Source organism: Orycteropus afer, unplaced genomic scaffold (genome assembly GCF_000298275.1).
Source record: "Orycteropus afer afer isolate SDZICR_OR568_19922 unplaced genomic scaffold, OryAfe1.0 scaffold00073, whole genome shotgun sequence".
Lineage (NCBI taxonomy): Eukaryota > Metazoa > Chordata > Mammalia > Tubulidentata > Orycteropodidae > Orycteropus > Orycteropus afer.
In genome coordinates this window covers 3955787-3969887 of record NW_006921660.1, presented here as the reverse complement: position 1 = coordinate 3969887, position 14101 = coordinate 3955787, and the positions used below count along the sequence as shown (strand labels likewise).

Below are 14101 nucleotides of genomic sequence, written 5' to 3'. Positions count from 1 at the left end.
GGAGACTTAAGAGTCACACTTATATGCACAATGCCAGGTCGTATGATGCAAGGCTTGGGATGGCAGCAGAGGTCAAGAGGGAATAAAAGTGAAAGAAAAAGAGAACGATGTCCCTAGAATTCTTTCCTTAAGAAATGTAATCCATCAAAGAATATATTTATGGAATGTTTCATTTGCCTTTAAGACAAACCTTAGCACTAAGAAATGGTTCTCTTTGGAATCCTGATACCTCTTAAATCTCAAAGGCCCCACCACTAATTATACAGCAACCTAAGTTACAAGTTAACACTTTCTGCCTCCACCCTTCTTCACATCACCCAGAGTGGCTTCTGCCATCCAAAAACTATCACTCCATGTCATTGTTGCACTCACCTAGTCTTGTTCTTCACCTAAGATGCTCTGTGGGACTCGTCAGCCTAAACCTAACCCCCTTCTCTCGTGCTATGCCATCTAATTCTACATAGCCTATACACAGATTTCTCTTCCTTAGAACAGGTTCAGGTTCCAAGTTACAGTAGGATGCTATCTCTCTTAAGGCAGCCTCTCAGCTCTGAAATGCTTCCAGCTAAAACCCTGTTTGTCTGTCTGTTCTCTTGCAAACCCACCTATCTGCTCCCTTTAGAACAGATTCATACCTGAAATAAGGGATTATCCTTACCTTAGATGATGTTTTGGTTACCTAGTGCTGCTCTGACAGCAATATACCATAAATGGAATGGTGTTAACAAGCAGGAGTTTATTCTCCTACAGTTTGGAGGCTTTAAGTCTGAGTTCAAAGTGCCAGCCTCTAGGGGCTGGGTGAAAGCCCCTCAACCTTGGGCTTTGCCTCCTGCTGCTGGCTGCTGAGGCTGACAAACCCAAAGTTGACAAGTAAAAAGGCACAGTCCCAATGTTACCAAACAACATGGCAGGCCATTGATTCAAGTCCTTTCAAAGTCCCAAGACAGGCAGAGCATGGCAGGCTACTGAACAGTGACTTGGCTACATGCAGGGTTCAAGTGTACCCTACCTAAGCTAGAGACCATTCCCAAAGCTGTTTCATGTATATGGGAAGCAGACCACAAACCCAAAGCAGCTGCTCAGCTGCTCCAATAGATTTCCATCATTGAGTTAACTACCAGTCTCACCATGGGGAATAACTGCCTTCAGCTCCCCAGCCACTCAACTAGGCATAGCCAACAGGACACACAAACTTAACTACCACAGATGACAAGTTTCCTCCATACCAAACATCCCACTCTAGAGTTCATCAGTTAGCTGGTTGTTGGTTGAGAGATCAGAGTCAGCTTCCTACACATACCTTTGTGAGAACAAAACTTGATACCTGGAAAATATTTTATCCCCCAGCTGTGGAAACTGGAGAGGATCACTGCTTAATTATGAAAACATTTTCCCAATTAAGTACAATGAGTACATTAGAGGAAGTAGTAACAAATACAAATACACAGACTCCCAAAATTGATGGTAATAATCATAATGGGACTGAAAAATGTTAAGTGGAGCCCAGGGGCATAGACTGATAAGTCACTGTCACAAAATGTCACCACAGTGAAACCAAGATGACCGTCGGGCATCTATGGGGATCAGAAAAGCTAATGAGAACTTTCTCATCATCTCTCCCAAATCCGTAAAATTCAGCTAAACTATTTCCATTTGCTCGTGAAGATAGGCATACTAAGCCAAAACTAATTCGTAGCAAAACAATATTTTACGACCATCAGGTAAGATTTTAAATGACGGCAGAACTAGGTACTGATTGCTGTGGATTCAGCAATAAGCCACGCCTTCCTTGGAAGAATGCATACTGTTAGGAACAGTTCTTGGAACATTTTCTACATAGCTTGCATAAAAAAACTTCCCCTAGATATGCCCACAGAGGACAGTCTACAGGAGCGTGTGTCCTGCAAAACACTATTGAAGACAGTGGACACTAAAGAAAAAAACAATGAGCCTTAGACAAGGGATTATACATTTTCTTCTTAGATGCAAAAGAACAAGTCCTAGGAGGGCTTCCAACCTAACTATCCTCCATCTTGGCTTAAAGGTTTTAGAGGAAGTTTTCACAGATGGACGAATGGCCCAAGCCCTGTGTTACTATTGAGCTTTAAATCAGCCAGCATCAGGGTGGACCTTCTCTCATGGTGGTCTAATAAGTTAATGCCATCTTTCTGCAATGACTTGCAAAATATTATTTTTCTTTATATATTTATTCACATCATAATTTAGCACCAAAATATTAAGTAGCCCAGAAAGCATTCTTATAGCACCTGAGGTACAAGTCACAAAGTATCAAAATGTAGATTTTATTTTTATTAAAGATGTCTAAGAATTTCCCACAAAAAATAAAAGTATCTGGATCCATATTTTCATTAAAGGTATTCATTGTTCTCATTCACCATGTGATTAATGTAGCAATGTTTATTGACATTGGTGTTTTATGTGTATATTATCAGTTTTTGGCTAATTTTATGTCTCTTCTTCATAAAATAATATGTTGAGATGTTTTGCACCTCCCTCAAATGCACTGGGAATTAAAATATGATTTGAATGGATCTTCAATCAAATGAGGGGGAAAAGCCACCTTCCTAAATAATTGCTAATTATGAATAGGATTACATTTCCCATATGCTGTTTCCCCCTTTAAGTGTTGGCTTTAAAGCAGCTTTACTCATGCCTGTATTATGACTTATCCGAATCCATTGACAATCTGCTGCTTGGCTGTGAATGCCTACAAAAAGAATGGTACAATCATGACAAGTAGCACATTATGAATCTTGAGCCACTAATTGCAGAACCCCTCACAATTAAGCATCCAAGCAAATTAAGCAGGGAATCATTAACAACATGTAAGGTCAAGGATAACTCAATTAAAATGAAAATTATTTTCTCAAGCGGGATGTTCCTGTGTATTTGTGGTCACTAAATCTGCTTTTGTTTCTCCCATTCACAAACACTAGATAACAATATGTTCTTTCTTTATAGTCCATGGTTCTTTTGCTTCATAGCCAGCGGCAATACATCTTTGAATACGATATGTGGGACCGGCTCTCTGCCATCACCATGCCCAGTGTGGCTCGCCACACCATGCAGACCATCCGATCCATTGGCTACTACCGGAACATATACAATCCCCCAGAAAGCAATGCCTCCATCATCACGGACTACAACGAGGAAGGGCTGCTTCTGCAGACGGCTTTCTTGGGTACAAGTCGGAGGGTCTTATTCAAATACAGAAGGCAGACCAGGCTCTCAGAAATTTTGTATGATAGCACAAGAGTCAGTTTTACCTATGATGAAACAGCAGGAGTCCTAAAAACTGTAAACCTCCAGAGTGATGGTTTTATTTGCACCATTAGATACAGGCAAATTGGCCCTTTGATCGACAGACAGATTTTCCGCTTTAGTGAAGATGGGATGGTAAATGCAAGATTTGACTACAGCTATGACAATAGCTTTCGAGTGACCAGCATGCAGGGTGTCATCAATGAGACCCCACTGCCCATTGATCTCTACCAGTTTGATGACATTTCTGGTAAAGTTGAACAGTTTGGAAAATTTGGCGTGATATATTATGATATTAACCAGATCATTTCCACAGCGGTAATGACTTACACGAAGCACTTTGATGCTCATGGTCGCATCAAGGAAATTCAGTATGAGATATTTAGGTCACTCATGTACTGGATTACAATTCAATATGATAACATGGGCCGGGTAACCAAGAGAGAGATTAAAATAGGGCCCTTTGCCAACACTACCAAATATGCTTATGAATATGATGTTGATGGACAGCTCCAAACAGTTTACCTGAATGAAAAGATCATGTGGCGTTACAACTATGATCTGAATGGAAACCTCCATTTACTGAACCCAAGTAACAGTGCACGTTTGACGCCTCTCCGCTATGACCTGCGAGACAGAATTACACGACTTGGTGATGTTCAATACCGTTTGGATGAAGATGGTTTCCTGCGTCAGAGAGGCACAGAGATCTTTGAATATAGCTCCAAGGGGCTTCTAACCCGAGTGTACAGTAAAGGCAGTGGCTGGACAGTGATCTATCGTTATGATGGCCTGGGAAGGCGTGTTTCTAGCAAAACCAGTCTAGGACAGCACCTGCAGTTTTTTTATGCCGACCTAACTTACCCTACTAGGATCACTCATGTCTATAACCACTCAAGTTCAGAAATTACTTCCCTCTATTATGATCTCCAAGGACATCTTTTTGCCATGGAAATCAGCAGTGGGGATGAATTCTATATTGCATCAGACAACACAGGAACACCACTGGCAGTTTTCAGTAGCAATGGGCTTATGCTAAAACAGATTCAGTACACTGCATATGGTGAAATCTACTTTGACTCCAATATTGACTTTCAACTGGTAATTGGATTTCATGGTGGCTTGTATGACCCACTCACCAAACTAATCCACTTTGGAGAAAGAGATTATGACATTTTGGCAGGACGATGGACAACACCTGACATAGAAATCTGGAAAAGAATTGGCAAGGACCCAGCTCCTTTTAACCTATATATGTTTAGGAATAACAATCCTGCAAGCAAAATCCATGATGTGAAAGACTACATTACAGGTAAACATAATTTTTTTTTTTTTCCCTTTCCAAGTGCTAAATAACTGTGATCATTAAATTGAGACGTGGAATATCTTTAATTTCTTTTTTTAAATTTACACTTGTGAAATCGCAAATGCCTAATCTTGTAAATGTGTTTCTCTATGGAGAAATGAAAGGAAAGCTGAGACAGACTTTGTTACTTCCTGTTCTGCCTGCCAATGCTGAAGGCCACAATTTTCTGAAGTAACATTGTCTTTGTTATCTAGTGCTGCTATAAGAGGAATACCACAAGTGGGTGGCTTTAACAATCAGAAATGTATTTTCTCACAGGAGGCTAGAAGTTCAAATTCAGGGTGCCAGCTCTTGGGAAAAGCTTTCTCTGTCATCTCTAGAGAAAGGTCTATATCTCTTTTCATCTTCTGTTCCTTAGCAAAGGAACTATGGTGGCATAGCGATTAAGCATTTGGCTGCTAACCAAAAGGTCAGCAGTTCAAATCCACCAGCCGCTCTGTGGAAGAAAGATTAGTCAGTCTACCTCCATAAAGATGTACAGTCTTGGAAACCCTATGGGGCAGTTTTGCTCTGTCCTACAGGGTTGCTATGAGTCAGAATCAACTCATTGGCAGTGGGTGGATTCCTCAGCAATCTCCGTGTGGCTTAGCATCTATCTTCCTCCATCTTGTTTGATCTCTTCATTTACATCTCAACAAAGAGTGACTTACAATACACCCTACACTAATACTGACTCATTAACATAATTAAAAAGCATTCCCAAATGGAATTATAGCCACAGGTATAGGGGTCAGAATTTACCACATGCATCTTTGAGGGACACAAGTCAATTCATAACAAACACAGATTCCATTCACTTAAGGAAAGAAAGTGACATAGGAGACAAGAAAGTATGATGAATTCACAGTCCCCAAATAAAAGTTCCAATTGCAACTCCCCTCCTACAAATTGTATGGCTTTATAGGCAAGTCCTGTGATTTTTTTGTGTCTCAGTTCCCTTACCTACAAAATGGTTTTAATAATGCCTACCTTATAGTAGGCTCAAGCATAGCAAGGACTGGGCAGTGTTTCGTTCTGTTGTACATCGAGTCATTATGAGTCGGAAGCCAGCATGATAGCACCTAACAACACAATAATCTACCTTATAGTAGGAGCGCTGCTGGTGTAATGCCTAAGGCATTTGACTGGTAACCAGAAGGCTGGTGGTTCAAACCCGCCAGCCACTCTTCAGAAGGAAGGTTGGGCAATCTAATCTGTAGTGACGCACCCTCGGAAACCCAAGGAAGGGTCTCTATGAGTTGGATCTGACTCAACAGCAGTGAGGTTTAGTTTTTATAGTATTATATATGTAATTCTGCTTTATAAATAGTAACTACCTTACAAATGTGTGGCAATGGTTTTTATAGCATGTGTAAAGTTCTAATAAGGAGCTCTAGTGACCTAATAGTTAAAGCATTTTGGCTGCTGAACAAAAGATCGGCAGTTCAAATCTACCAGCCACTCAGTGAGAAGATGATGTCACAGTCTGCTTCTATAAAGATTTAAAACCTTGGAAACACTGTGGCAGTGTTCTGTCCTGTCCTAAAGGATTTCTGTTAAGTCAGAATCAACTTTATGGCAATGGATGAAGTTCTAATGGAGAGAATCAACGTAAAACAAAAATAGTGTAGCACATCATCTCATCCTTGGGAGATACCTAATTCCCTCTTCACCACCATCACCTCAGGACAGTAATGAAGCATTTTCTCCCAACAGAGCTTAGCCAATGGACTCTGTTTCTATTCTACTTCTTCTGTCTCATTACACCACTGTGTTATTGCCATTTAATGCAGCTCTGAAATACTGACATTATTAATAAAGATTTAATTTTTATGCCAATTTTGATAATTTTGGGAGTATCGATTTAAGATCTTTCCAAGTTTAATGCATGTTATGCTTTAGTTTTGCAGATTCAAAACACTGATCCCACTTCTGCCACCACAGTACAGCCAAGATGTAAAATGGAGACAATGTCCTTTCAAGGACTACTATCTACTTCCCTTTAGTGAGCCGACATCTTCACTCATCTTCTATCCATGAGATCTGGTTCTTTCTGCTTCCACCTTTCATTCCTAAATTGTTGTTGTTGTTGTTATGTGCCGTCGAGTCAGCCCCGACTCATAGCGACCCCTCCTTGGGTTTTCGAGGCAGTATCACTACGGAAGTAGGATTGCCCAACCTTCCTTCCGAGGAGTGGCTGGTGGGTTTGAACCGCCAGCCATCTGGTTAGCAGGCAAGTGACTTAGCCACTATGCTACCAGAGCTATTAAATTACACTACTTTAATTAACCTCCCCAATACATTTATGTTTCCTGGAAGGGGGTTCTTTCCTGTTTTTTTTTTTTTTTTTTTTTTTTTTTTTTTTTGTTTTGGTTTTGTTTGGTTTAGCTCTTGATTCAGTTTGACTTGTGTTTAGTCCTTGTTTTGTTTTGACTTGTGTTAGATGCTCCTCCAACTTGCCTCTTTTCTAGCTTTTCAGGCATACTGAGATGTCTTTTGTCTCAGTTCTCAGTACAGCTCTCAAAATGCTGCACCTTCTTCATTTCACATCTGCCTCCTACTTTTCCAGACTGCTAAGCTTTTCTATTTCTCTTTAGTGTGAACCAGCTGAAAGTCCCTTCCTTCACCACTTTGATTCAGCAACAGTCTTACGGTGTTCTCAATCAGGGTTTTTCAATAACCATCTGTATTCAAATCCCACTATTTGGCAGTACTTTTCAGTACTGAAGATCCTCTGATTTTTACTTTTACCCAGACTTTGTCCAGAGTAGGAGCACTTTTGCCTCAAATGCTCCAACATTTGGGAGAAATAATTTTCCAGAAACCATCGGGCCCCTTGTACTCATATATACACTCCCACAAAAAAAAACACATCACTTTCCATCCTACATGATGAACCTGAGATTGAGCTCCCTCACCACCGTCCTTTTTAAAAGAGGGAGAATACCACTGGTTTCATAGCCATATGATGACCTGGCAAAGGGCCTGCCAGTATGGCAATGAGGTGAAAGTTTGTGCCCTAAATAAAGAAATAGGGAAAAAGTGCCTCTCCATCATTCTGACAAGGAGTTTACCACTGGTTATTTAAGAGGTGTTGACAGGGGCTGAATGCAAGGCTGGAAAGCCCAAAGCTCCTAAATTCATCCTCTCCTAGCAACGTGGACTGCAGGGAATGCTATAGCAGCATTTTCTGAAAAACATCAAAAGAAAGATGGAACAGCATAAAATATATTAGGTGAAATGCAATTTCAAATTTTCCAGCAATGTGCTTAATATATAAAATAATCTACACCCAACTGTACTCATAAACCTGCAAGCCTGCTGAGTAGTTCTGTACCATTATAACCTCTAGAATAGAATAAAAGCCTTATTCTGAGCTTAATGGCTTTTGGAGTCACATGGCAGTATTTTAAAATACCATTTTAAAGGTTTCCAGGTTCTTTCCCCAAAAAAGTTTGTCTCCACCTGTGCACAGCAAGCCTTTGAAGTCATAGCTGATGGTAATCAGAACTTCTGTGCCCTTGGCCAGTTTTGCCAGCTCTCAGCATTCATCTTTGATTAAGAATCAATGGTTGATTTTAATACTTTCAATTTAGGGTCTTTATTAATAGAAAATGGGTTGTGAAAGTCTGCATATCCTTTGGCAATCATTTTTGAAGGCTAATGACACACAACTTCCATTTAAGACCAGCTTTTACTAACTACAAAACAAATGTCATTTGTTTTTTACAACTATGTCTTTTTCATGCTGCTGTGCATTGTTATTGCCCTTTTATCATTATTCCCAACACAGGATGCAATGAGCACGTATGGCAGTTTATCCAGTCTGTCTCCATGAGTATCTATTACTCTGCATTTTCTGTAGCACTTCCCATAGTTCTGTCGACGTTATTGTCTACATGTCTCAGAATAGACACTAGGTTTTGAATTGTAGGTTGATGGCAAACACGTGCTCTTTTTTGGGTTATTTACAGTTGAGTTTGGATTGTTTTCTTTTTAAGGTAAGAGTTTAAATTTATAAAAGCACAAAATAAACTCTTAACACCTTTCTTTTTGAACATTCTTCTCCTAGATGTTAACAGCTGGCTGGTGACATTTGGCTTCCATCTGCACAATGCTATTCCTGGATTCCCTGTTCCCAAATTTGATTTAACAGAGCCTTCTTATGAACTTGTGAAGAGTCAGCAATGGGATGATATACCGGTAAGAAATGAAAAGCAAAACTATGAAAAGGTGATAAATGGTTTACTGGTGTTTTATTTACCCATATTTAATCAGACTACCCTTGTGAAAACTGTACCAAAAACAGTTTTTCATTTTCTGACTCTTCTAGGGAAAAGAAACAACATCTCCTCTGCATTTCTGTTCAGCAAAACAGAGCCTGTTTAAAAAAAAAAAAAAAGTCTTAAGTTTTAGTGATGCTAATAAAAACATAGAAAATCATGATCAAAGGGTAATAAAATGCAGAAACACATTTTTGAGTGCTGGGTTTCTAAAGAGAACCCCATGAAGGCACATTTATGGTACTTGGGACCTTAAGGCAAAGGCACAATAAACGGGAGGGCAGAGGATACATATTACAAATTAGCAGCCCACAAACAATGGCATAAAGTTCGACTTCTTTACAGAATTGACAGTGTTTCGTGGGAAAAGATTAAAAATAAAATGTCCTCTGCTTAAGGCTCCACCTGCAGCCACGTGTTTATGAAATATTCCTAAAAATTACAGACCAGGAAGCCTATAGCTGTTTTAAGAAGTAAAAGCAATAGAATGGAAATTGCAAAGTCAAAGCTGCCATTTCCAAAAATGTCACTTTTAATTCCCACCATTCAGAGCTCAGAAAGGAATGCCGCATAAAACACCAGAATTTCTACCTTAAAGTGAGAATAATTAGAGATCAAGAAATTGGGTTAACCCGAAATGATAAGAAGAAGAGAATAAGGAGCAGAGTTTCTAAGGAAGATTAATTTTCCCCCTTAAGCATTTTCCTGTAATCTCAATGAATACAAAGAAAAAAAAGGCAATCATGGCTAAAACACAGACATCACACATATATACATAGTATATACAGTGGCAATTCCTCTGTTTTCTGGTACATGTTTGATACTTAACATATGATCAATTCCTTTCTTCAAGTGTCACCTTTACATTTAAAAAGCAAAACCCATTGAGTCTTAAAGGTCTGGGAGGCATTCTAAGATTTCTAATTGCAAATACAGCACTTATAAAGTACCATGAAAACATACTGAAGTTTCCTAATGCCTTTGAAGAAGCATGTCCTAATTACATGTGGCTTTCCAACATGTCTGAAAACACTTACGTCTAATTGTACAAATGGACTGGCCCACTTTTTTCCTAGGCAGCCTTTTAAATATGGCTCAAGTTCTCTGTCGAGAGACAGGCATCATAAGGACAGCTTAGGGAATCGCTCGCAAAGACAATGAGGCTGCCCCAAGTGAAGAAAAACAAATGTTTCTTTCACTGCTGCAAATAAAACAGATGTTTCCATATGGAAAACACTGGCTACACAAACATCTGGTCGTATAAGAAATGGTGGAGTTAAGATGCCCTTAATTTAAAACATTTGCTAGTGATGATGGCCCACTGTCCCCAACTCTGTGAAAATTGTTTTCCTAAAGTAACAAGTACTCATTTCCAGCTGTCCCACTGTCCACTCATCCTTGTACATTTTAGTTTTGCAATTATGCTGGTAAAATTCAGCAGAAAAGTATTCAGAGAAGGGACAGAGTTTTACCTAAATTAAAGCACAGGAATTTCAAAGCATATAAAGTAGGACTCAGCAATGTGGTCCTGAGCATCCCTCGCCTTTGAAGTCCTTCCCTAGGTGTGGTGCTTGCTCCTCGGCCTCCCATGGAGAAAGTTGCTGGAAAAGAAGACCTTATTAGCTGGGTTCCCCAAATGGGGGGGTATGAGAAAAGAGCATCTAGGTATTTTAAGACAAAACCTAAAAGCATACATATTGTGTCCATATTAGAAACTAAAAAGATGTTATGCAACGCATGGTGAAGTTACCTTTTTTACATATCAAAAAGTTGATCATTTGGATCAGTTTGAGGGGAGGGATCTTGAATGCCTCACCCCACCAAGAGTTTCCATCTCTAAAGATCCAGGTGGGGCTTTTTAACTTGGCGGTGTCCACCAAAGCCTCTCCACTTGTCAGGAGCAGTAGCCTTACCAGAAAGCCTGACTCCTCCCCGCCCCCACAACCAAGTGCTACAGATGTATTATATTATCTCTGTTCTTTTCAGCCCATTTTTGGAGTCCAGCAGCAAGTGGCAAGGCAGTCCAAGGCTTTCCTGTCCCTGGGGAAGATGGCCGAGGTGCAGGTGAACAGGCGCAAGGCCGGCGGCGAGCAGTCATGGCTGTGGTTCGCCACGGTCAAGTCACTGATCGGCAAGGGTGTCATGCTGGCCGTGAGCCAAGGCCGCGTGCAGACCAACGTGCTCAACATTGCCAACGAGGACTGCATCAAGGTGGCTGCAGTGCTCAACAACGCCTTCTACCTGGAGAACCTGCACTTCACCATTGAGGGCAAGGACACGCACTACTTCATCAAGACCACCACGCCCGAGAGTGACCTGGGCACGCTGAGGCTGACGAGTGGGCGCAAGGCCCTGGAGAACGGCATCAATGTGACCGTGTCGCAGTCCACGACCGTAGTCAACGGCAGGACTCGCAGGTTCGCAGACGTGGAGATGCAGTTCGGTGCGCTTGCACTGCATGTGCGCTACGGCATGACACTAGATGAGGAGAAGGCGCGCATCCTGGAGCAGGCACGGCAGCGTGCACTGGCCCGGGCCTGGGCGCGTGAGCAGCAGCGTGTGCGCGACGGGGAGGAGGGCGCACGTCTCTGGACGGAGGGCGAGAAGCGGCAGCTGCTGAGCGCCGGCAAGGTGCAAGGCTACGACGGGTACTATGTACTCTCGGTGGAGCAGTACCCCGAGCTAGCTGACAGCGCCAACAACATCCAGTTTCTCAGACAAAGCGAGATAGGGAAGAGGTAACACCCTGGGCTCAACTGGGCTGCCAAGGAGACAGCACACCATCCTCTTCTGAGAAGACCAAACCGGTTTGCTGCATTTCTCTCAAGCCTAAACCACACTTTTGCTCAGATTTTTCTGTAGCACAATCTGAATTGGACTCTACGGGACAGAAGAGCCTTCCAGGAGACTGATACTGCTATTTAAAAAAAAAAAAAAAAAAAATCCACAAAAAAATTTGAAAAGAAAAAGAGAGCAACTTTTTTTCTGAATGACCTTAAAGGTGATCGGCTTTAAAGAATATGTTTACATATGCATATCGCTGCACTCAAGTTGGACTGAAAGTATTAAGAGGGAAAAAAATTAAAAGAAAGAAAAAAAAAATGGCCTAAACATTTTGTGTTGGCTGTCTGTTCCTTTGAGGCACTGTATTTAACTAAGGTAAAACATTCATACAGTGTTTCCAAATATTATTGAATTGTCGACCTTTGCTTACAAGAAGTAGTCTCTCTGCATAGGATGTGATATATATCTCTGTTAATTTTAAAATGTGGGGCAAAGTTACTGTTTATAGACAACCCAACTGCTTTACCTGTGCTGCTTTGTAAAAGGACATTGGCACAAGTGACTTCTGCTACCGCAGGGACTGAATAACGGATTTTACAGTGCTAACATGGTTTGCCTTGGGGAAAAAACTGGCAAATAGAATCCTTGTCACTGATAAGCAAAGGAAACCCTGATTTTTTGTAAATTATGTGAGACAAGTTGTTTATGGATTTTTATATGAATTACAATTTACTGTACATCAAATATTAGTCTCAGAGGAGTTAATTTATGTAAAGTGTTTAAAAAGTTTATACTTAAAAATAAAATGATAAAAACATGTGAACTGTGTGATTTTTTTAAAAAGGATTGCACCTTTTGTTATCTGTTATAGCTGTACAGTATAAATTATTATATTGTAGAGATATAACAACTTATGCCTATAATGTCCAGAAGTGTTAATATTTTTGTATTAGGTTGAGAAAATGTGCAACTTTCTATCATTAGATGGATAGGATAGTGCAATCCTACCTGGGTGGCTAATCAGAGAACTCCTTCTCTTCCCTTTTTCATCAAGCCAGTGTCCTCAACCATTAACTACTAAGAGGAACAGGAGAAAAACTAAGGCTGGTGCACACTGGCAGATATGAAAACGGGGAAGAGAGGTTCTCTAGGCTTCTCAGTAAATGGGGAATTCATACACTTAAGCCACAGGGTTTTTCCTGTTACTGTTCCTTGACGCTCAGTTTCATGGTGGAGGAGACCACATCAGATGCTGGAGAAACGTTTGGGAGGAAGGAAGGATCTGATGTCGTCTTGACCATAAGCAGTGTCTTCTTAAGACCTAGGAAAGATGGCAGACACTGAGGCGTGGTGAGACAGCAAGATGGGGAAGGTCAGGGTCACTCTGCTAGTCTTGGGTTTGAACCCTCAAGTCATCCAGAGGGACAAAAAACGGGAGACAAAAGCTCCTGAGCCCACACGACCAAACCCACCCCCCACCCCACCCCCGCCCAGGGGCGCTGGTTTGAATGGCAGCCTCTGCTCTGTGTGGAGGAAGCCCGGGTGGCAGATCCAGCTGGAAATGGCCTGACAGCCACGCCCCTCCTGCTCTGTGCGGGCGGGCGGAGTGGGCGCCGCCGCCATCTGCACTTCTGTGCCGGCTCAGCCGCTCTCACAAATCTCTTTCGTGAGCACTAAATTCAGCCACAAAAATATTTTTAGATAATATTTCTCAGTTCATTGAGCTATAGTACACACTGTTTTCCTCTATGTATAATGGTGATAAAATATAGCAAGTGAACATGTCGTAAATATAAAGGTTCAAGTGATGTATTGAAAATAATTTTCTAACTGCTTTGTATGTATCACATACTCTAAATTGCACAGTAGGCGTGTTTATTAAACAGATTGGCTGGGAAAGTTTCAAAATAGCTACTGAATTTACAGTATCAGTGCTATTACTGTCTTTGTGTATTTGGTAGAGCATACCGAAGTAATTAATCTTCTAATGAATGCTGATATTTTATTAGAATGAAAGCACAGATTAGCATTAATATTTTTTATCCTGGAAATCCTTTGGCAAGTATTATGAAGCCCAAATTTAGAAAACTATGAGATCTCAAACCACATAAACATGGCTCTGTTTTACATTTTATTTTTTAACTGTTAACTTAGGTATTTGCGGTTCTGTTGGATGGAACTTCTGCAGGACTGTATTTAGCATGCTGTAAGTACTTTTGGGTGAAATAGGCTCTGAGTCTAACTTCTCAGAAATGTTTCTGATGTATTGACCATGAAAAGCTTGTGCCACATGACAGAAGTGAAATAATAGTCTTACCCTCTTCTTGACATGGACTGATCCTTTACTTTGGCACCGATAAATAACCAGTGTGGAGTATCTCCTGGTGCTTATTTTAGACGAAGTCAA

The 14101-nt window shown here is 40.8% G+C and overlaps 1 protein-coding gene across 1 annotated transcript in view; it reads left to right on the top strand.

Moving 5' to 3' along the window:
• Positions 1–11652, top strand: part of TENM3 (teneurin transmembrane protein 3) — a 628633-nt gene extending 616981 nt beyond the window's left edge. Inside the window, exons 27-29 of the mRNA XM_042780948.1 lie at positions 2983–4594; positions 8700–8830; positions 10897–11652. Of these exons, the coding sequence (XP_042636882.1) occupies positions 2983–4594; positions 8700–8830; positions 10897–11652 (2499 nt within the window). The remainder of the gene's footprint in view (positions 1–2982; positions 4595–8699; positions 8831–10896) is intronic.
• Positions 11653–14101: the final 2449 nt, after the last annotated feature.